The sequence below is a fragment of the Gymnoscopelus microlampas genome, assembly GCF_963454915.1.
Source record: "Gymnoscopelus microlampas genome assembly, chromosome: 19".
NCBI lineage: Eukaryota > Metazoa > Chordata > Actinopteri > Myctophiformes > Myctophidae > Gymnoscopelus > Gymnoscopelus microlampas.
Genome location: NC_139956.1, coordinates 4,345,507 through 4,369,293, shown reverse-complemented (window position 1 = coordinate 4,369,293; position 23,787 = coordinate 4,345,507). Strand labels below are relative to the sequence as shown.

General features: G+C 41.2%; 1 protein-coding gene across 2 annotated transcripts in view; it reads right to left on the bottom strand.

The window, feature by feature from the left end:
• cd99l2 (CD99 molecule-like 2) overlaps positions 1 to 18,511 on the bottom strand; it is a 25,422-nt gene extending 6,911 nt beyond the window's left edge. The window contains exons 1-8 of one of the 2 annotated variants that reach the window (XM_084043663.1): positions 18,212 to 18,511; positions 10,302 to 10,367; positions 9,579 to 9,632; positions 9,080 to 9,190; positions 7,306 to 7,410; positions 5,906 to 5,986; positions 5,352 to 5,408; positions 813 to 881 (exon numbers count right to left, since the gene is read on the bottom strand). In XM_084043663.1, the coding sequence (XP_083899789.1) occupies positions 813 to 881; positions 5,352 to 5,408; positions 5,906 to 5,986; positions 7,306 to 7,410; positions 9,080 to 9,190; positions 9,579 to 9,632; positions 10,302 to 10,367; positions 18,212 to 18,266 (598 nt within the window). In that variant the 5' untranslated portion in view covers positions 18,267 to 18,511. The remainder of the gene's footprint in view (positions 1 to 812; positions 882 to 5,351; positions 5,409 to 5,905; positions 5,987 to 7,305; positions 7,411 to 9,079; positions 9,191 to 9,578; positions 9,633 to 10,301; positions 10,368 to 18,211) is intronic. The other variant, XM_084043664.1, reaches the window with a different exon arrangement.
• Positions 18,512 to 23,787: the final 5,276 nt, after the last annotated feature.

The following is a 23,787-nucleotide window of genomic DNA, read 5'->3' as shown; positions in this document are numbered from 1 at the left end:
TAAGGCAACCTATTTTGGGCATGGCTGTCTCAAAAGTCCCGTTGCGTCACATTAGTCTGGAGGTCTGCTGATTGGCTGGAGGGGAACAACGATCATTGGCTGAAGGGGTTGTCAGTCAACGGTATTACTCCCGCCCAACTCCAGCCCACAGCCAATATTGCAGAATGGGCGATCATGCCAGACTCACTGCTGAAATCAAATGGAAATGAGATTTCCGGAGGGACGGTTTACCAGGCTACATAGAGACAGAGTGCAGTTACAAAAGTGCAGCCGAGAGCGAGTGCAAAGCTAGTTAAAGGCTTAAAGTAAGCGTTCTCTTGAAGATATCTAGGGAACTCATATTGAGTTCCATAGCTTTGGGTGCAATTGATCCAGTCTGTGTCACAGATATTTTCTCTGCTTTTATTGGGAACACAATTAGACCAACAGTGTGATGATGCAGTGTTCTGTTATACTGTAGCTGACAATGGAGTTAGCGGTTATGAGGTCGGTCCTTGTCCATTAAACATTTTGTTGTGGGTAAGGAGGAGGACCTTCCAAATCCATCTGAAACTCTTAATACAGCAAAGCTTTTGGCCCGGGTTGCAGAGCAGCTAAAAGTGGATTAAAATGTGCTCTGTCTCTCCTCTTGGTTCTGCTTTAACAGCCGCAGCTGCAGCCTGGCCATATCCTGGCTCTCATCTCATCTGAGTTCAGCTTATATTATGCTCTTACTGTTTAATGAAAAAAACATGGTATGCAAAAATGAATGAATGAATAAATACATAAATAAATAAAATTAGTCGTGTTTAATTTATTTTTTATTTTTTTACCTTTGCCCTTGTCGGGTTTGTAGGAGTCGTCTTTGCCGACGTTGGCCAGGTCGTCGTCAGAGAAGGAACCTGAAAAGGAAGGGGGGGGGGGATTAGCAGCGTGAGCACGGACAGAACCTGGCAACCCACCACCACCACACACACACACACACACACACACTGCTCCTCCAAAAGCACCATGGGAGAGAGAGGAGAGAAACAATCATGTCACTTCTTTGACACATGCTGTCAGGGTGTCTGCATCATGTCTCTGAGCCCTCTGCAGTGTTCCAGTCCAAACGTGTGAACTGAATTCAGATCAGCTGGGAGCAGTGGTGGAAAGTAACTAACTACATTTACTCCAGTACTGTACTTAAGCACAATTTTGAGGCAGTTTTACTTTACTGGAGTATTTCCAATTGTCTATATACTTTTACTTCTACTCCACTACATCTCAGAGGCAAATATTGTACTTTTACTCCACTACAATAATTTGAAAACGTTAGTTACTAGTTACGTTTCAGATATAGATAATTACATTAACCACTTTAGCCCTATTTTATACATAGGCTATTTGAAAATAGCCGATCTACAAGCTCGCGACGCGTTGTAAGCTTGTAGATCGGCTATTTTCAAACATTTTAGCACTTTTACTTTTGGTACTTTAAGTACATTTTGATACCAATACTTTTGTACTTTTACTCAAGTAAATGTTTTATTCCGGGCTATTACTTCTAATGGAGTACTTCTATATTGCAGTATTGATACTTTTACTTAAGTAAAAAAAATTAGTACTTTTTCCACCACTGGCTGAGAGAGAGAGAGAGAGAGAGAGAGAGAGAGAGAGAGAGAGAGAGAGAGAGAGAGAGAGAGAGAGAGAGAGAGGGGAGCCGGGAGCCGAGACAGAGGACAGATAGGCTGCGTCACACTCAGGGAGTAACTAGGAGGCGCTATACAGTACACAGCGCCTCCCTCACACACATATTCACCCATTCACACACACACATTGACACACACATTCAATTAGTTAATAATAAATTGGTCCGCACTCCTTTTGTCTCTGTATAAGTACATAATAATATATACAGTATATACATACTCAGAGACACACCATCATCATCAATACACAAGCACCACAGACGATGACATCATCAACACCAGCCGCAGAAGATGACATCATCAAAGACAGTCAGCACCCCAGCTACAGAAGATGGCATCATTACGCACGCACGGACGCATGCGCGCGCACACACACACACACACACACACACACACACACACACACACACACACACACACACACACACACACACACACGCGCGCGCGCACACACACGCACACATGCACACACGCACACACGCCTTGCCTGTTAGTGTGTTAACTGACACATGCATGTACCACACACGCACACACACACACACACACACACACACACACACACACACACACACGCACACACACGCACGCGCGCGCGCGCAGGTGTGTTACATTAGGGAACGGTTTGTGTGTGAAAGCACACCTCCCTAGGGGAGTAACCATGGTAACAGAAGCAACAGGGATCAGTAGGAAGTCATGTGATCTTCTTGGACACTGACACACACTTATGTGTTTCATCCTCCAGTCTGACAGTCTGGAGGAGAACCACTGGATTTAAAACACATTGTGTGTCAGAGTCCAAGGCTGCTTCAGCTAGAGCGTAAGGAAAGAGAGACTAGAAATAAGAAGACGTGATTGTAGAAACAGCAAAGAGTTTAAGCTTAAAGGCTTACTTCACCAATTTCCAACACAAATACCATTGTTCTAACCCATTTAGACCTGAAACCGATTCTATAAATCTCTATAAACAGTTCTCTGGAAAACTTGTGTTCTATATATATGTAGCTAACATCTAAAAATGACATAGATGCTTTCCTCGGATTGAATGGGCAAACGTATGACGAGAAAAAAATAAAAACCCTATAAATTCTGTGCATTTCTCCACTAAATGATGACATCACCAAAAGGATGATGTCATCTCGTCATCAGGCGTTACAGAATCCATGATTCGTCTGATGTCATCGTTTTGGGACGTTAACATTTTGTCAGTGGTGGAAAGTAACTAAGTTCATGTACACTGCACTTAAGTACAATTTTATATTTTGACTTTACTAGAGTATTTCCCATTTGCAATACTTTTACTCCTACTCCACTACATCTCAGAGGCAAATATTGTACTTTTACTCCACTACAATTATGTGAAAACTAGTTACTTTGCAGATATAAATTACTATATTATTATAAAACATACATTAACCACTTTAACCCTATTTTATACATAGGCTATTTTCAAACATTAGTACTTTTACTTTTGGTACTTTAAGTATATTTCGATGCCAATGCTTTTGTAATTTTTCTCAAGTAACATTTTGAACACAGGCCTTTTTTACTTGTGTACAGGGTATTTGTTTTATTGTGGTATTGCTACTTTTACTTAAGTAAAATATCAGAGTACTTCTTCCACCACTGCATTTTGTGTAGAAATGCACAGAAGAAACAATAGGGCGTGGCTCGTGGGGGGCGACCTGATAGCGTTTTTAGGGCGTGTCCCACATAGTCTCTGAAGCCTGACAGTGAGTCCCTGTATTCATTCCCTGCCGCTGTGTGTCACTCCCCCTACTCTTTTGTTCTACTTTTCCCCCTATTCTGTCTCCATATTCCATGTCTATTTCCACTGTAAAGGCAAAAAAAAAGGGACAATACATCAGAACAATGGGATTTAGGTTGAAACTCTGGCAAAGTGTCCCTTTGATTCATTCTCCGTCCACATGCTTGCTGAAAATAAAACAGCTTTGTAAAGCACTGAGGTTCAGCCAGGAGAACTGTGGACACTACAGGGTATAAATGAGGTTTTAGTGCAGAGCCAAGAAAGCACACAAAGACACCGCCACCGACCAGGGAGAATTGAACCGGTCCTCAGAGCACACATAGAGCACACTCTCACAACAACAAGTGCATTGTCATTCCAGTCCCATGGTCATCAGCAGAGCTGGTATAGGGGTGCTGAAGAGGGTAAAGGTCCTTACACACCGGGGCGATTTTTTCGTGCGAATAATGCGTTTTTTTTAAAAACCTTATAAGGTCAATGGCTCCGTACATGGAGCGAAAAAAGCGAAGCGAAAAAGCGTCTTTTAATTATTCGGAACAAGTCCGAATTTTGCGTACATTCGCTATATTCGCCGGTATGTAAGGACCTTAAGGCCGCACCCAAAACCCCCCTCCCCCCTCATGTCCCTCCCACCCAGCCAGGAAGTTATCTTATTTGTCACGTGATTCATATCGTTGCTATTGGAAGAAAAGCTCTTCTATCCATATTTTAACTTTTTTTTTTTTTTTTCCATAAAATGAACGCCCTACTTGAGCATACTACAAGCGTCACACAAAAGCACCAAAGTAGCAGATTTGCAAGGCATGAGCTTGCCGGTCCGCTACTTTTGCTATTTTTTAATTTGAACCCTGAACGGTAACAGTTTTGGACATAATATGAGGTTTCCCCCCGACAGAGACGATACTGGGGTATAGGGGAATAAAAGAAAATAGGCGGGTTTTTTTTGTCAAATGTTTGTATTTTTTCACCTTTTTTTCGGGGCTCTCCCCAGGCTGGCAGAGGGAGAGTAGCGCCCAGGATTACAAGCTTAGGCATTGGCACTGGGTGAAAGAATGGGTTACAAAATCGTGGGATAATTTAAAAAAAAAGAAAAGAAAATTATATTCTTAAACTGCTATTTTTGTTATCCCTGCCAAAGGAGAGGGATAATTACACATCGGTATGCGACGCGTTGTGAGCTGGTAGATCTGCTATTTTCACTATTTTGGGTCCCAGGAAGACAGCTTATTTTCTCTTTTGGGCCCCCGAGAGAAAATGTTTGGGAACCAGTTGCCCTAGAAACACTAGGATTCCATTTGAGCCGAAACAATGCTTTTTTTTTTTATACCATAAGCAGGGACGTGCACAGATAGACTCTAGGTGGTGCTAGAGCACCTGCCCTTTGCCCTCTTGACCAGAAGTGCCCTTTTGAAAAAAATAAAAAAAAACGTTTTTTTTTCATTTTTTTTTCCAGTTTACAGCAGGGGTCTTCAACAGGGGGTCCGGGACCCCTAGTGGGTCCTCAGAGCTAGTAAAGGGGGTCCGCCAAATCTTTATGTGATAGGATTTCTCTTTTTACCATAACCACTCGAAACCTAGCATCCCTTTTCTGAGGAGAACTTTAGCCAAAAATAGCAGATCTACAAGCTCACAACGCCTCGCGCTGCGAGGCGTTGTGGGCTTGTAGATCGGCTATTTTTGGCAAAGAGGTATAGGTGTATAGGGAGAAAAGAGCAGACCAAGTAAACAAAAAAAAGTATAATTTACTTGAGCACCTGCCCCTCAAAATGTCTGTGCACGCCACTGACCATAAGCTACACCAGCTTGTGAGAAGGGGAAACCTTCCCCGTATGTTGTGAGAGTGGACAGAAGTGGACATGCAGCAAGAAACATTAGTAAGACCAGCCAGTCAAGAGGTCGAGGGTTCGTCATCTTACCCCCGCCTTCTCTTGTGTTGGGGGGTCCGTCGCCCCGCGTACCACCAGCCTCTTTGTCTGGTAAATCATACGAAATGACGTTAACACCTACTCAACAGGGCTACGTCAGAACCCCGCCCTCTTTTGCTGCAGACGCCCATTTTCAGAGTTGTATGGATAACGAAGTACATTTTAATCAAATTAAAGGACCACTTCACCCATTTTCAACTTATCTTCATCGTATAATTGGTCTTCCTCACTATAATGCTCATTAGAATATGGTACCATTTTTGTCTACTCGGGCCGTGTCTCAGAGGAGGGCTGTGTGGACAGTTCCGAAACCTGACTACCAGTGACATCATCGGTGGGCAGATTTGGTTTAAAAAAAAAAGATTTTGTGGATGATAGGTGTGTTTCTGAACCGTCCACAGCCCTCCTCTGAGACACAGGCAGAGTATAGACAGAAATGAGCATTAGTGAAGGACCAATCATATGAAGAAAGGTTTGAAAATGGGTGATGTTGTGATCCTTTAAATAGACATTTGTTTCTCAAAATGTCTCTGGGTTCCACCGACCTCCCTGTCCTTTGTTCTTGTCCTTTCCTCCTACGTCGTTGTTTGGGTCCAGAGCATCGGCGAGGTCAAAGTCATCACTGGCTGTTAGAGGTCAAAACGTCAAAACACTGCCGTCATTTCAGGGCAAAAATACGGAAATAAAAAAAGGTGACATAGACCAGTGGTTCTCAAACATTTTCAAACATGGATTTGGCCGTGTGGACCCCCATCTCAAAATATGTTGTTCTAGGGGATCCCCAAAAGAGATTGAATGTTTTTTTTTCACAATTTTTCTAAAATTGTCAAGATCTCAGATTTCAACATATGTGTTGAAAATAGCAGATCTACAAGCTTACAACGGGTTGCATCAAGACATGATGTGAGCTTGCAGATCTGCTATCTTCAAATGGTCAAGTATGAAATAAGGTTGAAGTGGTACAAGTTATTTTGATGCTATTTTGATGCAAATTGAACCCGCTATTTTGATGCTATATATAAAACCCATTAAAACCGGGAAACCTTTTTCGGGACACTTTTGGTGTTAGCGGGTAAAATTTGATCCGTGATTTAACTCAGCCCAATATACTCAAACATTTTTAATAATTTAATATATATATTTTTTATGACCCCCTGGAAACCCCCCCAAGGACCTCTCAGGGCCCCCGAACCCCTCATTGAGAACCACTTGTCTAATAACTGTATGGTTGCCAAGAAAACACGCGTCTATATTGTGTGTGTCACATGACATGTCACATGTAGGTGGATGGCTGTGTGGATTGAGATGAACAACGTCCATTTGTAGCACCCGTCATCTAAAATCTGATCAATCTGAAAAAACATACAAGAATATGAATTAACTGAATTTGGGGTTAAATGTGGATGCTACCTGGGACTCCAAATATGGACATTTTATAAACAAAATACATAAGGCATTTTTTGCCCTACTTACAATACTAAATAATATAGTGTGGCAAAAATACATTATGTATTCTCTGTTTTGATGTAAAACAAATCATCTCCAAACAATGTTTTTGATGTCGTTGTTTGCCGACGACAACTTTGCGACAAACGTGAGCAGGCATTGACCAGTGGTGGAAACAGGATTGTGTGTCATAGGTCGTGTCAAACCTAGACAGAGGATCTAAACGTCTCAACTCTCAATAGATAGAAGAGCAGGGAGACCAAATACAACCACCCCGATTGTAACGATTATACTGTATACGTACAACATACATAAATAGCATTTTATTCACAAAATAAAATAATATAAGACAGCTTTAAGTTAATGAGTGTGAGTACTTGTTCCACCAGTGGCGTTGACACAGAACGATGGAGGGGATGGGGGTTGGGCGCGTATAGCAGACATGATGAAAAGGACAGGGTGAGAAGAATGGTTATATTGGCTTTGAGCGGGTACCGACCGGGCAGGCGGCCTCTAGGGGGAGCTCTTGCGATGGGGGGGGACTGGGAGGAGGAGGAGCGGGGGGGCAGCAGCTCTGGACGCATGGAGGGGAAGAGACTTTCATCTGGTAGTGGGGTTAGTACGGAGTTAGGATACATACACACACACACACACGTTTGTATCACAATCATCTATGGATGGAACGATAGTCGTTATCATCATTTATCGTGATAAAAGAACGCTCACAATAATCGTATCGCAGAGATTTTAATTTATCGTGAAATTGTTCTCCGTCATACACTAGGATGAGTTAGCTTTTGTTCAGTTGCAAATTCAGTACCACTTAAAGTTATACAGTGCAGGTTCACAAATAGCGATTTTTAGCAGCCTCTGCTGGTCATTACCGTCACTGCAGGCCGTTCGTTTATTCCTCTGTTACCCAGAATTCCATTTGTTTTCACCGGAAGACGGAAGCGTTTCAAAAAGCGTTCTTTTAATTGTTTTATACGATCTGTGGATCGTTTCTCTTAGCCAGTGGAGCTTTACCGTGAGCTGAGTTTTCTTTTTCTGTTGTTTTTCGTTCTTCAAATCATACAATCTCTTAAAATCAGCGTGAGTTTCCTTTTTGTTATTAGCGCGGTAGTTCCTGGCCAAACAGGAAACCGGTGCGGTAGTTCCTGGCCAAACAGAAAACCGGTGCATTTCCGCTTCCGTTTTCCGGCCAGATGACGTCATTTTCGCGGGAAAGTCCCCCCCGACACTGTTCAATAGAAAATATATAAATAAAAGGCTTTCGGGGGTGAAATTCATGGAGTGGGTGTTGTGAAACATTTGCCACTCACAAAAGATATACAATTTCACTTTAGTTTTATTGAAAAAGTTACCTAGCATTACTTTAAGTATATCTCTGCTGTCCGGCAGAAACCAGTTAACTCCAAACGTTCATTTTTCAGGAAAGGACAAAAACAAAACAAAAAGTGTTAGGAGGTTTTAGGAGTTAGGAGGTTTTGTTCATCATTGACAAGAACAGCTGAATGGACCTTCTGAGAGACACAATGAGGTTGGAGGTCAAAAGGGGTGGAGCCTGGAGTCAGGGTCCAGCTAACTCCCCCCCCCCTTTGGTGGAGTTAGCTGGTTTAGCTGACAGTTTGAGGATCCAATGGAGTTAGCTGTTTTTTTTTCAGAAGCGCTTTTTAATACTTTTCATTAGTTCAATTTTGTTTTTATCAACACACAGGCGTAAAGGGTGTTCAATAGCACTGATTTATGGGGGGGAAAAAAGCAAAAGCGGAAAATTTGAGTTAGTTGGTTTCTGCCGGACAGCAACGATATGTGATAAAGCAGACCTGGGGGTGGCATTTTAAGTTTTAAGCATATCTTGATTACCGCGATAATATCGCTCATCGCACTTATTTTTGCCACAATAATCGTGACATGTAATTTTCATATGGTCCCGTCCCTACTATCAACACACTCTCACTCTAAAGCAGTACTACAGTACAGTACTACCACGGGACAACCTCTGACCAATCAGCAAACATCTGATGTTTCCGGTAGCCCCGCCCTCGTCACGTAATTTCACTTCGTCCCGATAACCCCGCCCACACTGGAATGTCGGCGAAATGCCATTCACAAACCCCAAGACGTAATTTGTGCCATTTGTACTTTTACTCAAGTAAGATTTTGAATTACAGGCCTTTTTAAGCTCGTAACAGAGTGTTTCTACATTGTGGTATTGCTACTTTTTATGTAAGTAAAAAAATAAATCGGATCACTTTTTTGCCTTCATGTACCTGGTTTGGGTTTGGGTTTGATCGGGGCGTTGGTTGCCTTGGGAACCACTTTGGGCGGGGCTTTGGTGGTGATGACATCACCAAAATCAAAGGCGTCACTCAAGTCTAGATCTGCAAAAGAAAAACACAATGAACATGATATAAACACAATGTCAATTATAAACTCTATATTACAGGGCTGCAACGATACATTTTCTATTCAATTATTCCATCGATTACGTTTTAACAAACTAATTGAGAAGCACACTTTTTTTTCATTTTTAAAACAAATTGATTACATTATTTTATACTTTGTCATTAAAATGGCTTTGTGCAGATCTTTATGCAGAGCTACAAGCTATTTGCACTATTTTCTGAAACGTTTTAACATTTTCTGATCGAAATAGCACAAAATAGGGGTCAATTATTAGTCGCTTATTTCATTAAACAATATCAATTACTTTTTTAAATCATCAATTAAATGGATTAGTATGATGAACTGTTATATTACTCCAGTTACCTCCTCCTCCAATGCCTCCTTGAGGCGCGACTGGCTTTGATGGAGGTGTGGATGCTGCAGAGAGACAGAGAGACACAACAACACATCAAAACATTTATTCTTTAGCTGTTGGTGTTCATTACTGTCTGTGCGTGCGCGCCTGTGTTCATTTCGCCGACTAAAACTATGACGAAAAATGTTTGTCGACTACCTTTTTTCACTGACGAGAACTAAATAAAAACTATAAGCTATGATGACTAAAACTACCTTTTTTCACTGACAAAAACTAAATAAAAACTAAGCTATAATTACTAAAATTAAGACTAAGTGTATTGAACATTTCATCAGCAAATAAAAACTAGACTAAATGTTAGTGAGGGTCTAGTGGAGAAGAGATCCAGTAGAACTGAAAGACAAGTCATTTTATGCTTGGTTGCACTCGGGTGATGGGCTCTTGATCTTGTAGATCTGTTATTTTCAGCATGCAATCAAGTGTAAAATCAGCCATTATGACGCCATCAAGGCCCCGCCAAATACATTTTAGTCGACTAAATCAACTGTAGATTTAGTCGACTATAATCTTATGATAATTATTCAACTAAAACTAGACAAAAACTAACTACTAACTAACTAAAGACTAAAATATGACTAAAACTGAATCAAAATTTGTTGTCAATTTGCTGTTTGTGTGTGTGTGCGTGCGTGCGTGCGTGCGTGTGTGTGTGTGTGCGTGTGTGTTCTTACGTGGGTTGGTTGAGACATCGTCATCAGTGGCGACGGCGTCAGCCAGATCAAAGTCCTGAGAAGCAACTACAGCAGAGAGAGAGAGAGAGAGAGATAGAGAGAGAGAGAGAGAGAGAGAGAGAGAGAGAGAGAGAGAGAGAGAGAGAGACAGAGAGAGAGACAGAGAGAGAGGAATGAAGAGAGTATTGACATCAAAGTAAAATCAGTTTATTTCTCTTCTGTACTGTAACTGTATCCGTTATTGTTTACTTCCTTTGTTTAATGCATCCTATAATGTCATTGTATAACTGTGTTTCCTTTGCTTGATGTTCTGTGTAAAGCACATTGAAAATGTTGAAATGTGCTGTACAAATAAAACTGCCTTGCCTTGCCTATGGGACTAGATTTGAAGGCTGCGAAGCGGACTGAAAATCTAGTCTTCTTCAATAGTTCCTCGTTGACTTATACATTGTACGGTGAAACAACTCTCAAAGTCACATTTTCCTTTGAAAATTATTCCCTACTGTTTTTTTTTAATGTTATATAGTGGCGACAAATCAATAGAGGGTAAAGGCAGCTCCTATGTGCGCTCTCTGCTAGTTCTTTTTCTAGTAACGTTTTACTCTTCTTTCTTTACCTACACTAATAGTACTCCCTATTTCTCTGAATCACACCGTTATCCTCTCTCTTCTCACGGAATCCTACAAAACTATGGAACACACATGAGAAAAACCCTGTGATGTCACAGCACACAGCGGATTCTGATTCTGAATCAGCCTTGTTTTGTGTTCATTAATGTGCTAAAAAAGAGTGACTTTGAGAGCAGTTTCACCGTACAAATTCAACAAGGAGACTATTTTTGGGAAATCAATTTCTGATAATTTTATTACTACTTAGTACTACTACTCAGGATAGTTCAAGTACAATGTAGTAGTCCTCAGACAGCAGAAATGAGCAGGTAGTGGGTGGTGTCACGCACACATAATCATAGAGCTTATGTTTCTCTCTCTCTCTCTCTCTCAGACACACACACACACACACACACACACACACACACACACACACACACACACACACACACACACACACACACACACACACACACACACACACACACACACACACACACACACACACACACACACACACACACACACACACACACACTCATCATAGAGCTTATGTATTTCATCAGCGCATCACGTCACTCTCTCTGTCTCTACATGAGTGCTTTAATAACACACTGTGAGATCACCTAACCAGGCTTTCTGCTGTAGGGTTATTATGTTAACTAAGACTAAACAAATAACTACAACTAAAGAAACAACATTTTAGTTTCCTGAAAGGAAAAATGAAATTGAGGCTTTACAAAAACGATAAATAACTGAAACTGTATTGTGTTTACAATACATACTGATTAAAAATAACAATCATAGACAAAATGTCCGTAGTTTCGTTTTTTTCCCAAAACTCTTCAGAGAAATAAATCTACAAGTAGATCTACAAGCTCACAAGGCGTCACGATGTGATGCGTTGTGAGCTTGTAGGTCTGCTATTTTTGTAAACCGCTATTTCTGATATATTTCTGACCTTGTTGACTACCCCATATAAAACAAATAAAAACTAAACTAAAACTATAGTACTTTATCCGACATTTATCCAGTTCGGTAACGCCGTTACAGCTACTGACATTTGAATGGCCCACGTTACTCGTTACTTTATGTGAAAATAGACGACAACTTCAGAGGATAAACGGTTTATTATGATCCGACTTACCCAGAAATAAAAATAGAAACTAATCAAAAACTAATGCCAAAACTGTAATAACCTTGTTCTGTGACCGTAATAACATCATCATTATGCTAAATGCTTATTTGTACAATGTTCAGGAGAGTTTTATGCATAACACTGCAGAGACACAGCCGGATCATTCAAGAACTTTACTCTACTGACCCACATCCACTCCCACAGGTCTCTCACACACGCTCACAGCACCGCTAGTATTTACTGGATGTTGCTCCACCATGCTAACGTTGTGTGTGTGGGAGGATTACAGGAGCAGCAAGCTGCTCACACTATATTGTGTGTCAGAAAGTCACACAATAGTAGTAGTAGTAGTAACTTGTTTTGTAGAGGAGGAAAGTATTGGAAAAAATGCAAAACACTTGTGAGAATGATCCCATTAGTTAAAAATAATAGCGAGGGCACCGGAAATCCACGCCCATCCACTTGTATGGAGTCGCTCACCCAGCGATAACCCCTTTTCACCCCTTCTTCCGGGTTGGGGAATGTGACGGGCGGGGCCTATTTGGGGCCTATGTGACGCGTTTTGCGCACTGGACATTGGCCAGCATGTCCATGTGCGCTTCACTGCTCCCTCTCGGTTCTGGGGGCTTGGTACAGTACAGAGGCGCTGGTATACCGGACTCTCTCTTTTCCCGGTGTTTCGCCCAGGTGGGCGTGGTTTTGAGGTTGGGCTTATAGGGATAGTTTCTGTGATGTTACGGTTAGGCTTAAGGTTAGGTTTAAGGTTAGGCATAGTTTTAGTGACGTTAAGTTCAGGGTTAAGGTTAGGTTTAAGGTTAGGCATAGTTTTAGTGAGGTTAAGTTTACGGTTACGGTTAGGGTTAGGCATAGTTTTTGTGAGGTTAAGGTTAGGAATAGGGTTAGGGATAGGCATACAACCACGCCCACCTGGGAGAAACACCAAAGACAGGGGAGTCTTGCACTGGTACGTTGCAACCAAAAAGCCTTAATTCACCAACACAAAGCTTACAAACAAACCGATGACAAATAGACAGCAGCTCCAAAACGGGTGCCATGGTGGTGCCCAGCTCTTTTCTAATTCCCTACCACCAGCTTAAGTCTGTTTGATACTGGCAGTATTTTATCCTCAGCTGAAGGTAATTAGTCTGGAGTCCACCATGTCAAAGGGTATATTAAAGAACATACACAAAACAAAAATACAACTTTAACCCTCATAAAATGATGTTAAAACTCCATGAACTTCACAAGTAACGATTCCTTCTTCACAATACAACATAAATATTCTAGCAACTACAAAAGCACATCACAACTCCCAAATCACAACCCCCCTCTGCCAATCTATACTAGTGGTCCAGCCCAATAACACTGGAAGACAGAATAGCAAAAGGTAAGTCAAACACTCCACAATCAAACAAACATCACATTATATGTTGCACTTAGTCTATATTACACTGAAACATATTCCTAGTATTGCACGTGCCCTTCAATCAATGTATTGCACAAACAACTAAAATCGTGACTGTGCCTTTCTTTACTGTGAAAAATATACTATGCAAATGACGCTGTGCAAATATAAATTCAATGAATAAGGATTAATGTACCGTACATAATGTGAAAAGTAGTAAAGATGTGCAAAGTTCTTCTCCACTGGCGCCACTTGAAGCAAATCACACCCATGGGTGTTACAAATACTGCTAATTAAAGATTGTCTGTGAGTGAATGAATTAGTGGGATTGCATGCGTCTGTGTGCAAGCGCTGTCTCGCCATGTGTGTGTGTTTGCCCCCGCGTGTGTGCGTGCTTTAGACCACACCTACTTTTCCTTTGATCCATTTTTTCTACATTGTCTAGACCAGTGATCCCCAAACGTTTTAGCTTGAGACCCAGAAGAGAAATCTGATGTCTACCAGAAACCCAAACTAGTGATTTCAAGTTTCTTTTTTTCCTTCTAATTCATGGAATTTCCATGATTTCTTCATTTATTTATGACCTTCTTTTCAATTACTTATTTTTTTGGGTGATGTTTTGAAATAATAATTACAAACAAATATGTAGGAAACTGAAAATAAAGGGATATTTACTTGTGACCCATAGAAATTGGTCCTCGACCCACAGTTTGGGGAACGGTGGTGTAGAACAACACTCTGCTGGTCAACATGACAAACACCATATTGTGTACCCCCCCCCATACAAATAATACACAAACAATGGGACAAGCACAATAATGATTAGCAGAGAATGCTACCATCAAGATATGCTTAGTATGTGTTCTGATCCTCTCATCTCTGATCTCTACACCAGTGAGTCTCAACCTTTCTCATGTCAAGGACCCCTAAATGTATTTGGCCGTGGACCCCATCTGAAAATATGTTGTGCTAAGGACCCCCATAAGAGAACATTTGCATTCAAAATGTTCAAAATTATTCAAAGTTTCTTTCAATTATGAGAGAAGATTAGTGTTTTTTTTTTGGGTCATTTTCTTTGTTATTTTCTTTGTAATTCTTCAACCTTTGTCTGCCAGTAGCTTGTAGATCTACTATTTTCGGTTTGTGACACGCAACAAAGTATAAATCAGGCCTAACTCCAACAAAAACTTAAATCGAACGTCAAATCCTATCCCCAGCCTGGGGAGTCACACTCACACACACACACACACACACACACACACACACACACACACACACACACACACACACACACACACACACACACACACACACACACACACACACACACGTGCTCTGTGCTTTGACTAGCTGTGCTGTTTACTCTGAAGATGAGTCAAAACACAAGCAGTGAAGCCTTGAAACATATTGGTTAATTCTTTGCCAACTGAACTGTTGCCTGGAAAGGCGCACACACACACACACACACACACACACACACACACACACGCGCACACACACACGCGCACACACGCGCACACACGCGCACACACACGCACACACACGCACACAGGCAGCCAATGTCCTGACGATAAGAGTAGAAACTAGAGCACAGATCAGGCCGGGTTGGCTACCCAGGGCCCACACACTGTTAACAACGTGTGTTACAAAATCAAATCATTTAATAATGAAGGCAATAATACATTATTAGTATTATTATTGTTCCACTCCACTAAACTGTGACATCACTCACTGTGACATCACTCACTGTGACATCACTCATCTGTGACATCACTCATGTGACATCACTCATGTGACATCACTCACTGTGACATCACTCACTGTGACATCACTCATGTGACATCACTCACTGTGACATCACTCACGTGACATCACTCACTGTGACATCACTCATGTGACATCACTCATGTGACATCACTCATGTGACATCACTCACTGTGACATCACTCATGTATGTACTTACAGTAAAGTACTTTCCATCAGTGAGACTGAGACCAAATCAAGAGATGCATTGAATAAGGAAATGGTTCTCAATGAAGCGTCTCAAAAATATTTTTCAGGGTGTCACTGTCTGTCTGTCTGTCTGTCTGTCTGTCTGTCTGTCTGTCTGTCTGTCTGTCTGTCTGTCTCTGTTTCTCTCTGCCCCCCCTCTCTCTCTCTCTCTCTCTCTCTCTCTCTCTCTCTCTCTCTCCCTCCCTCTCTCCCTCTCTCTCTCTCTCTCTCTCTCTCTCTCTCCCTCCCTCTCCCCTCTCTCTCTCTCTCTCTCTCTGTTCCTCTCTCTCTCTCTGTTTCTCTCTCTCTCTCTCTCTCTCTCTCTCTCTCTCTCTCTCTCTCCCCCTCTCCTCCAGATCTTGCAGTATATCAGGCCTGCTTCGCTCTGAATCAATTTTCTACAGTTCAGCTCTGATAATAGACAGAGAAGACAGACGCACAAAGAAACACACACACAATAGAATACATTTTAAAAAGAAGCTTGCATGGTTCAGGATTAGGCCTGTGCATGTGCATGTGCATGCGTGTACGTGCATGCGTGCGTGCGTGCGCGCGCGCACGCGTGCGTGCGTGCGCGCGCGCACGCGTGCGTGCGTGTGTGTGTGTGCGTGTGTGTGTGTGTGTGCGTGTGTGTGTGTGTGGCAGACTGGCACCCTCGGGGTGTGAATGGGCACCTGTCTCGAGAGGGGGAGAGGAGGGGGTGTCTCTAATGAGACTGCCACTGACCTACTCTGTGTGTGTGTGTGTGTGTGTGTGTGTGTGTGTGTGTGTGTGTGTGTGTGTGTGTGTGTGTACATGCGCACTCCCCACTAAGCAGTACATCATTTTTTTGACACAATCGGCTACAAAATTGAGTCTCAAACATTGACTCACTGCAACGTGTTTCATAAATCGCAACGTGCTTTTTTCCTCCATCGCAATATACTGTACGCTTCATTAACTGCAATGTGTCTCATAAATCCACGTGGACACGCACATGGATATCATGATCGGTTTAACCACGTTTAACCTCTAATCTTAGTCAAAATGGACCTGAGTTGCATTGCAGATCTACAAGCGAGCATGACGCGTCTCAACCTGCTCGCTTTGAGCGAACGCTCCACCCAGAATAGAGAGAGATGCTGATGGGGTTCAAGGGGTTTCACAAGAACATGTCCCACATCCTCCATTATGGGCGTATCTCTGTAGATCGGGTGTAAGGGGGGAAAGGAGGGGACCGGGAATCGCAGTGGTTCTCAAAGTGGGGTCCGGGGACCCCCCGAGAGGGTTCCACGTGGTCCCCATCCATGCAAAATGAGTTAATATAGCTTCAAAATCAAGTTTAAACAATTTAACCAATGATCGGCTATATTTGACTAAAATATCTGATCTATAAGCTCACGCACCGTGAGCTTATAGATCAGATATTTTCAGATATTTTTTTTTAACAAAAATCTTTTATGGGAGGTCACTCACACGATATTTTAAGATGGGGGTCCCTAGCCAAATTCATTTGGGGGTCCTTGACATAAAAACGTTTGAGAACCACTGCTAAGAAGCGTTCACATGGTATGGTTCTTAAAATAACCTTGATGCATAATAAAGATGTACATGTGTGTGTCCCACAGGATGCATATAAGTGTGATCCTACACAGGATGCAGCTCCCTGCATGGTACACCATGTTCCGTTACCGGCAAATGATGTGACCAGACTGCTAAAACCATCCTCACACATCCAACCAACAAGCCTGGATTTAAATCCATTTATCTACGCTTTCTGTCTCCATCACTACCATTCCTTTGTCTCATCCTATGGCCATAAACACACACCTTTTTATTCGACATTGAACATGAAGCCACATGGGCTGGCCTGTAAATCAATATTATTTCAATATTGCCTGGGATTTGGGATATGATAAGCTAATATAATATTATTATGTATTGTCTTTTCCTTCTTTTAAAAGCTGGGCTATGGTGAAATGATCTGAACTTACACCTTGTGTTTCTGGCTATTATTTGTCTTAAAATTATTTGCCTGATTTAGCCACTTATTTATTACATTACGGGTAATTATTATTAATAATAAATCCCATTGTGTAAATATATAAATATATATACTTTTTTTTTTTACAAAAGCACCAATAGTCATCACTGCAATATGGTCACAATATCGACATCGATATATATATATATGGCAATATTCCATTTGGTCCCTATTGTGCCCTGCCCTAAAACTGAAGGTTAATTGGTAGAAAAAAAGAAAAGGGGGAAAAAAAAGGTTATATTAAAAGTAAAACCACAGTGATAATTTAGCCATTTATAACTCTTGAGAGTGTGCACAAAAGAAACCAAATCTCAGAGTTTAGATGAACAGTGACAAAACGCTTTTAAACGGTGCAGAGTGCAGACAGACTGCAGACTATATGGCAGAGACCAGAGAGGGTTTTCTCTATTTAAACAGCTGTGTTCCGCCGCTGTGCTGTAATAACACCTTAATAACGGTCTGACCGCACGCCACGCCGGCCTTTTGCCTTTTCTTTTTTGCAACACACACACACACACACACACACACACACACACACACACACACACACACACACACACACACACACACACACACACACACACACACACACACACACACACACACACACACACGCCACCCGGCCCCGGCGGCGTCAACAACACAGAAACGCCGGTGCATGTATCTGCCATCCATCCCATAATAGTCCTATAGCCATGCCATGCCATGCCATGTGAAAGCCAACAAAAGAACACCCAGGCTTACCTTTCACTGCCAGCACAGACAGCAGCAGCAGAGACACACACACTACGCGCTCCATGTTAGAAATAGAGAGAAAGTCCACCCGGCTTTCCGCAAGGAGAAGAAAAAAAGCAGCCGTTATTTTATAATAAAAAAATATTATAAAACAGGTTTATAAATCTATGGTTTGAGGCTATAACTCTGCAAGGTTTTTTTTCTTTCTTTCCTTTTTTTTTAAGGTTAAACAGGGTGTTTAGAAAAAAAAGAAGGCGTCTCTTTGGTTTAGTCTGGTGGTGAACGGACGGAGCAGACAGCCGCAGTGAACGGGTCTTCTCTGTTGGACTGCAGCACTGTTCTCACACCCGCTGTTACACCCGCCTTGGTGGGCCTGTCGAATTCGGTGGCCGCCAGGGGTCGCTGTTTTAGAAACGTGGGCTGAAGGAAGAAGTGTTAATAAAGTTGATTTTCTTTGGTAGTTTTCTCCTCTCACCCCCCCCCCCCCCCATGTAAAGCGTCTATGGGTAGCCTACTTAGAAAAACACCATATACATTTTAGATATTATTATTATTATTGTAAATAATCTTTTCTTTGTTTCATTATATTTTGCTCATGGTTATTTCTTGTTTCCTTATATTAGCTCATTTTATTTTCACTTGCTGATTATCTTTGTGTAATTCTTGTTTGTTGTGCATTCTGTCCTATGTCTCTGTGCAGCACTTTGTGACTCATGTCTAGAGAAGTGCTATATAAATAAAGTTATATAAGTAAAGTTATTATTATTATTATTATCATTATTATTACCCGTATATTATTATTATTCAACAGCAATGCATTGTGAGCTTGTAGATCGGCTGTTTTCAAATGGCCGAAATGTGTAGGGCTGAAGTGGTTAAAGGTTTAGTTCAGATTTTTTGAGTATTTTCTGTAGGAAATACTTACCATTAATGTAGTGGTTGCAAATTGCCCGAGTCCCGTGGTCAGAGTTATGGTAAAGCAAAGCAAAGCAAAGCAAAGCAAAGCAAAAGCAAAGTTTGTTGTTTACCCAGGGTGTCGGACTAAGCACGAAGCTTGTTTCCAGCCGGACCCTGCATGGAAGCCTTGCTCAAGGGCTATTCAGCGGTGATTCATGATTAATGTGATGAATTGGGGAATCGAACTAGGGACCTTCCGGTATCAAGGCCGCCCCTCTAACCACTAGGCCACCGCTGTCACATGTTATATCACATGGTAGGCTACTAATGTTTGTGTCCAGAATCACTGCGCCGTGGCAGCCTATCACGCACAAAATATATGACACAAAAAATAGTACCATGTGACAGAGGGGTCGAAGTTGAACGAAACCTGCTCTATATGGTAGAAATAGGTCAACAATACAAATGACGCTAGTTTTTTAAATGAATTTATTTTCAATGAGCGGCCCCCACCAAATCTACTAATCTACCGGAACTACTTCATATTTATCAGAACCGGACCATAACTCTGACCACGGGACTCGGGCAATCAATTAATACCTTTGCAACCACTATATTAATGGTAAGTATTTCCTACAGAAAATACTCAAAAAATCTGAACTAACCCTTTAATGTATGTTTTGTAATAATAATCAAAATCTACAAAGTAACTAGTAACTCAAGTTTTCAAATAATTGTAGTGGAGTAAAAGTACAATATTTACCTCTGAGATGTAGTGGAGTAGAAGTAAAAGAAGAACATTGGAAACACTTAAAGATTTAAAACAATTGAATACTTAAGTAAAGTAGATGTAGCCTATATAGCCTACCTCAGAATTGCACTTACAGTGCTTGAGAAAATGTAATGGGTTACTTTTCCACCACTGTTGAAACCAAGCCAAACGGTGACCTGTGGGGACTCAGATTAAGATGGGTCACCACGTTGGGTGTAACAGCGTGAAAAAGCAGCATGTCGAATCGTATTACAGGGGGGCGAAGGGCGGGTCCTCTCTCTTTATATCACACTGGTGACAGTGTTTTTACTCGAGTAAAAGTACTAAGTTGTAACTACACAGCAGTCAAATACTTGCAGTGGAGAAAAAAGTCCAATATTTGCATCTGAGATGTACTGTATAGAAGTAGGAGAAGTAGGCCTACTGTAGGCTAACATATCAAAGAAATGGAAATGTTCAAGTAAAGTAAAATGACCCCAAAATCAATTGATGCCAGAAGTACTCATATGTTTTACTTATTACTTATTATTGACACCACAAAGTAGAAACACTCTGTTACAAGTACAATTAGGCCTATGGTATTCTGAATTTACTTGAGTAAAAGTACAAAAGTATTGGCATGAAAATATTCTTAAAGTACCAAAAGTAAAAGTACTCATTATCCAAATGTCCTAAATATACAAAGTAACTAAAAGTATTGAAAATTGGAAATACTGAAGTAAAAAAAAAAAAAAAAAAAAACTCAACATTTTACTTAAGTACAGTAGTAATGTACTTTCCACAACTGAGTAAAATGACCCAAAAATACTTAAAGGACAATTTCACCCATTTTCAACCTATCTTCATATAATTGGTCCTCACTAATAATACTCATGATAAAATGGTACCCTTTTTTTCTACTCGGTCTGTGTCTCATAGGTGGGCGGTGGACAGTCCAGAAACAATCCAGAAATTGTCCTTGCATTTTTATTAAGGCGAGAACAATGGCTTCTTTTATTGCATTGCAACTTTCCAGGAATAGAAAGCCTGCAGTTTCTATTATAGTAGAGTCAAAAATGGAGGTTCCGTGACCATCCTTTGGCAAGGATGGTTTGACGATTGATTTGACCTCTATGGACCCTTTAGAAAAGATTTAGCCCCCAGGTCCCTCCCAAAAATCCTGGCATTTTTTGCTAGACAGCCAAATTCAAAATGGCGCCCGGCGCCATCTCTAAAAATTAACTTTTGATCTGAATGACCTAGAATCATGTATGAAGGCACTTTTCCATACAAGTCAACCATGAGGATTCCAAATCTGACACAATTTTAATTGTAAGACCTTGTTTTGACTCCGAAATTCAAGATGGCCGACATCCAGTAGAGTAAAAACTTATACCCAGGGGGCAAAGGGGGGTATGCTGCATTTGCCCTGCCATAAAAGGTTGGCCACCAGAAATAATATCTATGACCCAGTAGGATCACAACCTATATGGACAACCCGGTCACCTTGCTGCTGGAAATCCAATATGGCCGCCTCAATATTATCAGAAAGTAGCTTTGGCAATAACTTTTGAACCAGATGGGCTAGAAATAAAAACTTGGTGTCTATTTCATGGTTTCAGAGCATGAGAAACTCAATGGAATACTTATCTTTATGATTGGGTGTGTCTGGACCTTTCATTTGCATATTTCCAAGATGGACGCCATGCGAAAATGAGTTTTCAACATTAAGTGTAATTATGACACCTCATCAAAATGAAATGTCTACAACTGATTTTGATTGTCCATAGGCTATTGTGAGGAGGACCGTGTTAGCCTCTGGAATCAGTACAGAGGCCTTGAGTATGGTTGAACCCGAAGGTGTATTTATTCACCAACACATCACAAAACATGACAAACATTTAGCTTAAACACCCGAGCATGGTGGCGTCTACCTTCACAACCTCAGCTTTCTCTGTAGTGAAATGGCAGGAGCATTTTATACCCAGCTGGGGCTAATGAGCCTGGACTATACCATTAGACTGCCATTGGCAGGGGTGGTCTAACACATATAATAAATACCTAACTAAACAAACAATAAATACATATACATAAATAGCCTTAAAACACACAAAGTATTCTCATGAACTACACAGGTTATTCAATAATTCCTTCTTCACACTACAACATCATGTACCAATCACACCAGCAGATCATAACCCCCCCGGCAGCTATCCTAATATGGTCCAGCCCAATCATGCTGAAACACACAGGCAATTGTTAGGCATTCAATCCAACCTTAACAAAAAAACTTGCATTGCACTTCTCCACCATATTGCACCTAGTCTCTATTGCTCCTATTACTTATACATTGCACCTGCCCATCATGATTGACACACTTTTGTCTCTCCAGTACTTGAGTAAATGTACTATAGTTACTTTACACCACTGCTCCCTATTTGGCACCCGTACCTAGGGTTGCCTCCCCCTGGTTTAGTCTGATGATAGGTTCTTAAGGTTTATCTATGATCCTACAGATTACTATGGCTGTACACTGTCTCTCTGCATTTGATGCACCATATGTGTTTACCCTGCTTACTGTAAATCGCTCTGGATTAAAGTGTCTGCTAAATGCTTAATGCCTCAATTGTAAATAATTTACAATTGAGGCATTTGACAATGCAACTGACAATTATGGTCAGTTGTTTGTTAGTATACAGTGGTGGAAAGCAGTGGTGGGAGACGTACTGAAAGTAAAATCACTCATTTTGCAGAATGTCCCATTTTGCATGTTTCCAAATGTATAAAAATGCTTTGAAAATAGCAAATCTACAAGCTCACAACGCGTTGCTTGTGCAGCTTGTACATCTGCTATTTTCAAATGGCCAAAATGTATGTAGGGCTGAAGTGGGTAATGCATATTTTGTAATGATAGTCAAAATCTACAAAGTAACTAGGCTAGTAACTCAAGTTTTCAAATAATTGTAGTGGAGTAAAAGTACGATATTTGCCTCTGAGATGTAGTGGAGTAAAAGTACAATATTTGCCTCTGAGATGTAGTGGAGTAGAAGTAAAAGTACTGACAATTGGAAATACTCCAGTAAGGTAAAAGTATCCTCAAAAGTGTACTTAAGTACAGTACTGAGTAGCCTACTGTACTTTTTGAGTTTGGGGTCTGGACCTGTCTGTGGGTGTGACTAATTGTGAGTTGTTACCTTGTGTGTTTTTTGCCCTGACTAATTGTCATCTCTATTTTAGTGCATTCACTCCCACTTCTGTTTACTGTGTGTTTTCTAATATGTTTGCCTTGGATTTTGACCTCTTGCCTGCCGGGATGTTGGATTTGTTTGCCAGGGTTTGTTGTCATTGTAGACTCTGTTCATGGACATTGTACTTTGGCACCATTTTCTGTGAGCTGCTAATTTCGGACCATCATCACACATTGAGACCCTCTGGTGTAGCAGCGTGTCTCCAGTGAGCCGACATGCACTACATCAGCACCCTGACTCTGTTTGAGCAGAATGGAACAGAGCCTTCATTAGAATAATTGGTAACACCTGTGCAGGAGGCCCAATCTCTTTCCAACATGGCTGCTGTGCATATAGCCTAAACCCCCTGAGATAGATAGATTAAACTCATTCAGTGCCAGACTTATTTCTGGCTGTGTTGTCCCAGTGCCAGAGCCAAAAATTCATTGTAAAAAAAAAAGTGCTCAGGAGCCGAGATACAGCCTTTTCCAGTAAGAAGTTAAACAAAGAGTGAATGGAGCAGCACATTTTCAAATCATGATATCTTGGGTTCAGAACTTTTTTTTTATGACGTCTCAGACGTCACGTGGCGCTCAGGGCTTAACAATGGCGATAAAAACGGACGTCTTAGACGTCGTGGCACTGAATGAGAGGACCACTTCACCCATTTTCAAACTATCTTCATATTAAGCATTAAACAGGGTTTTAGT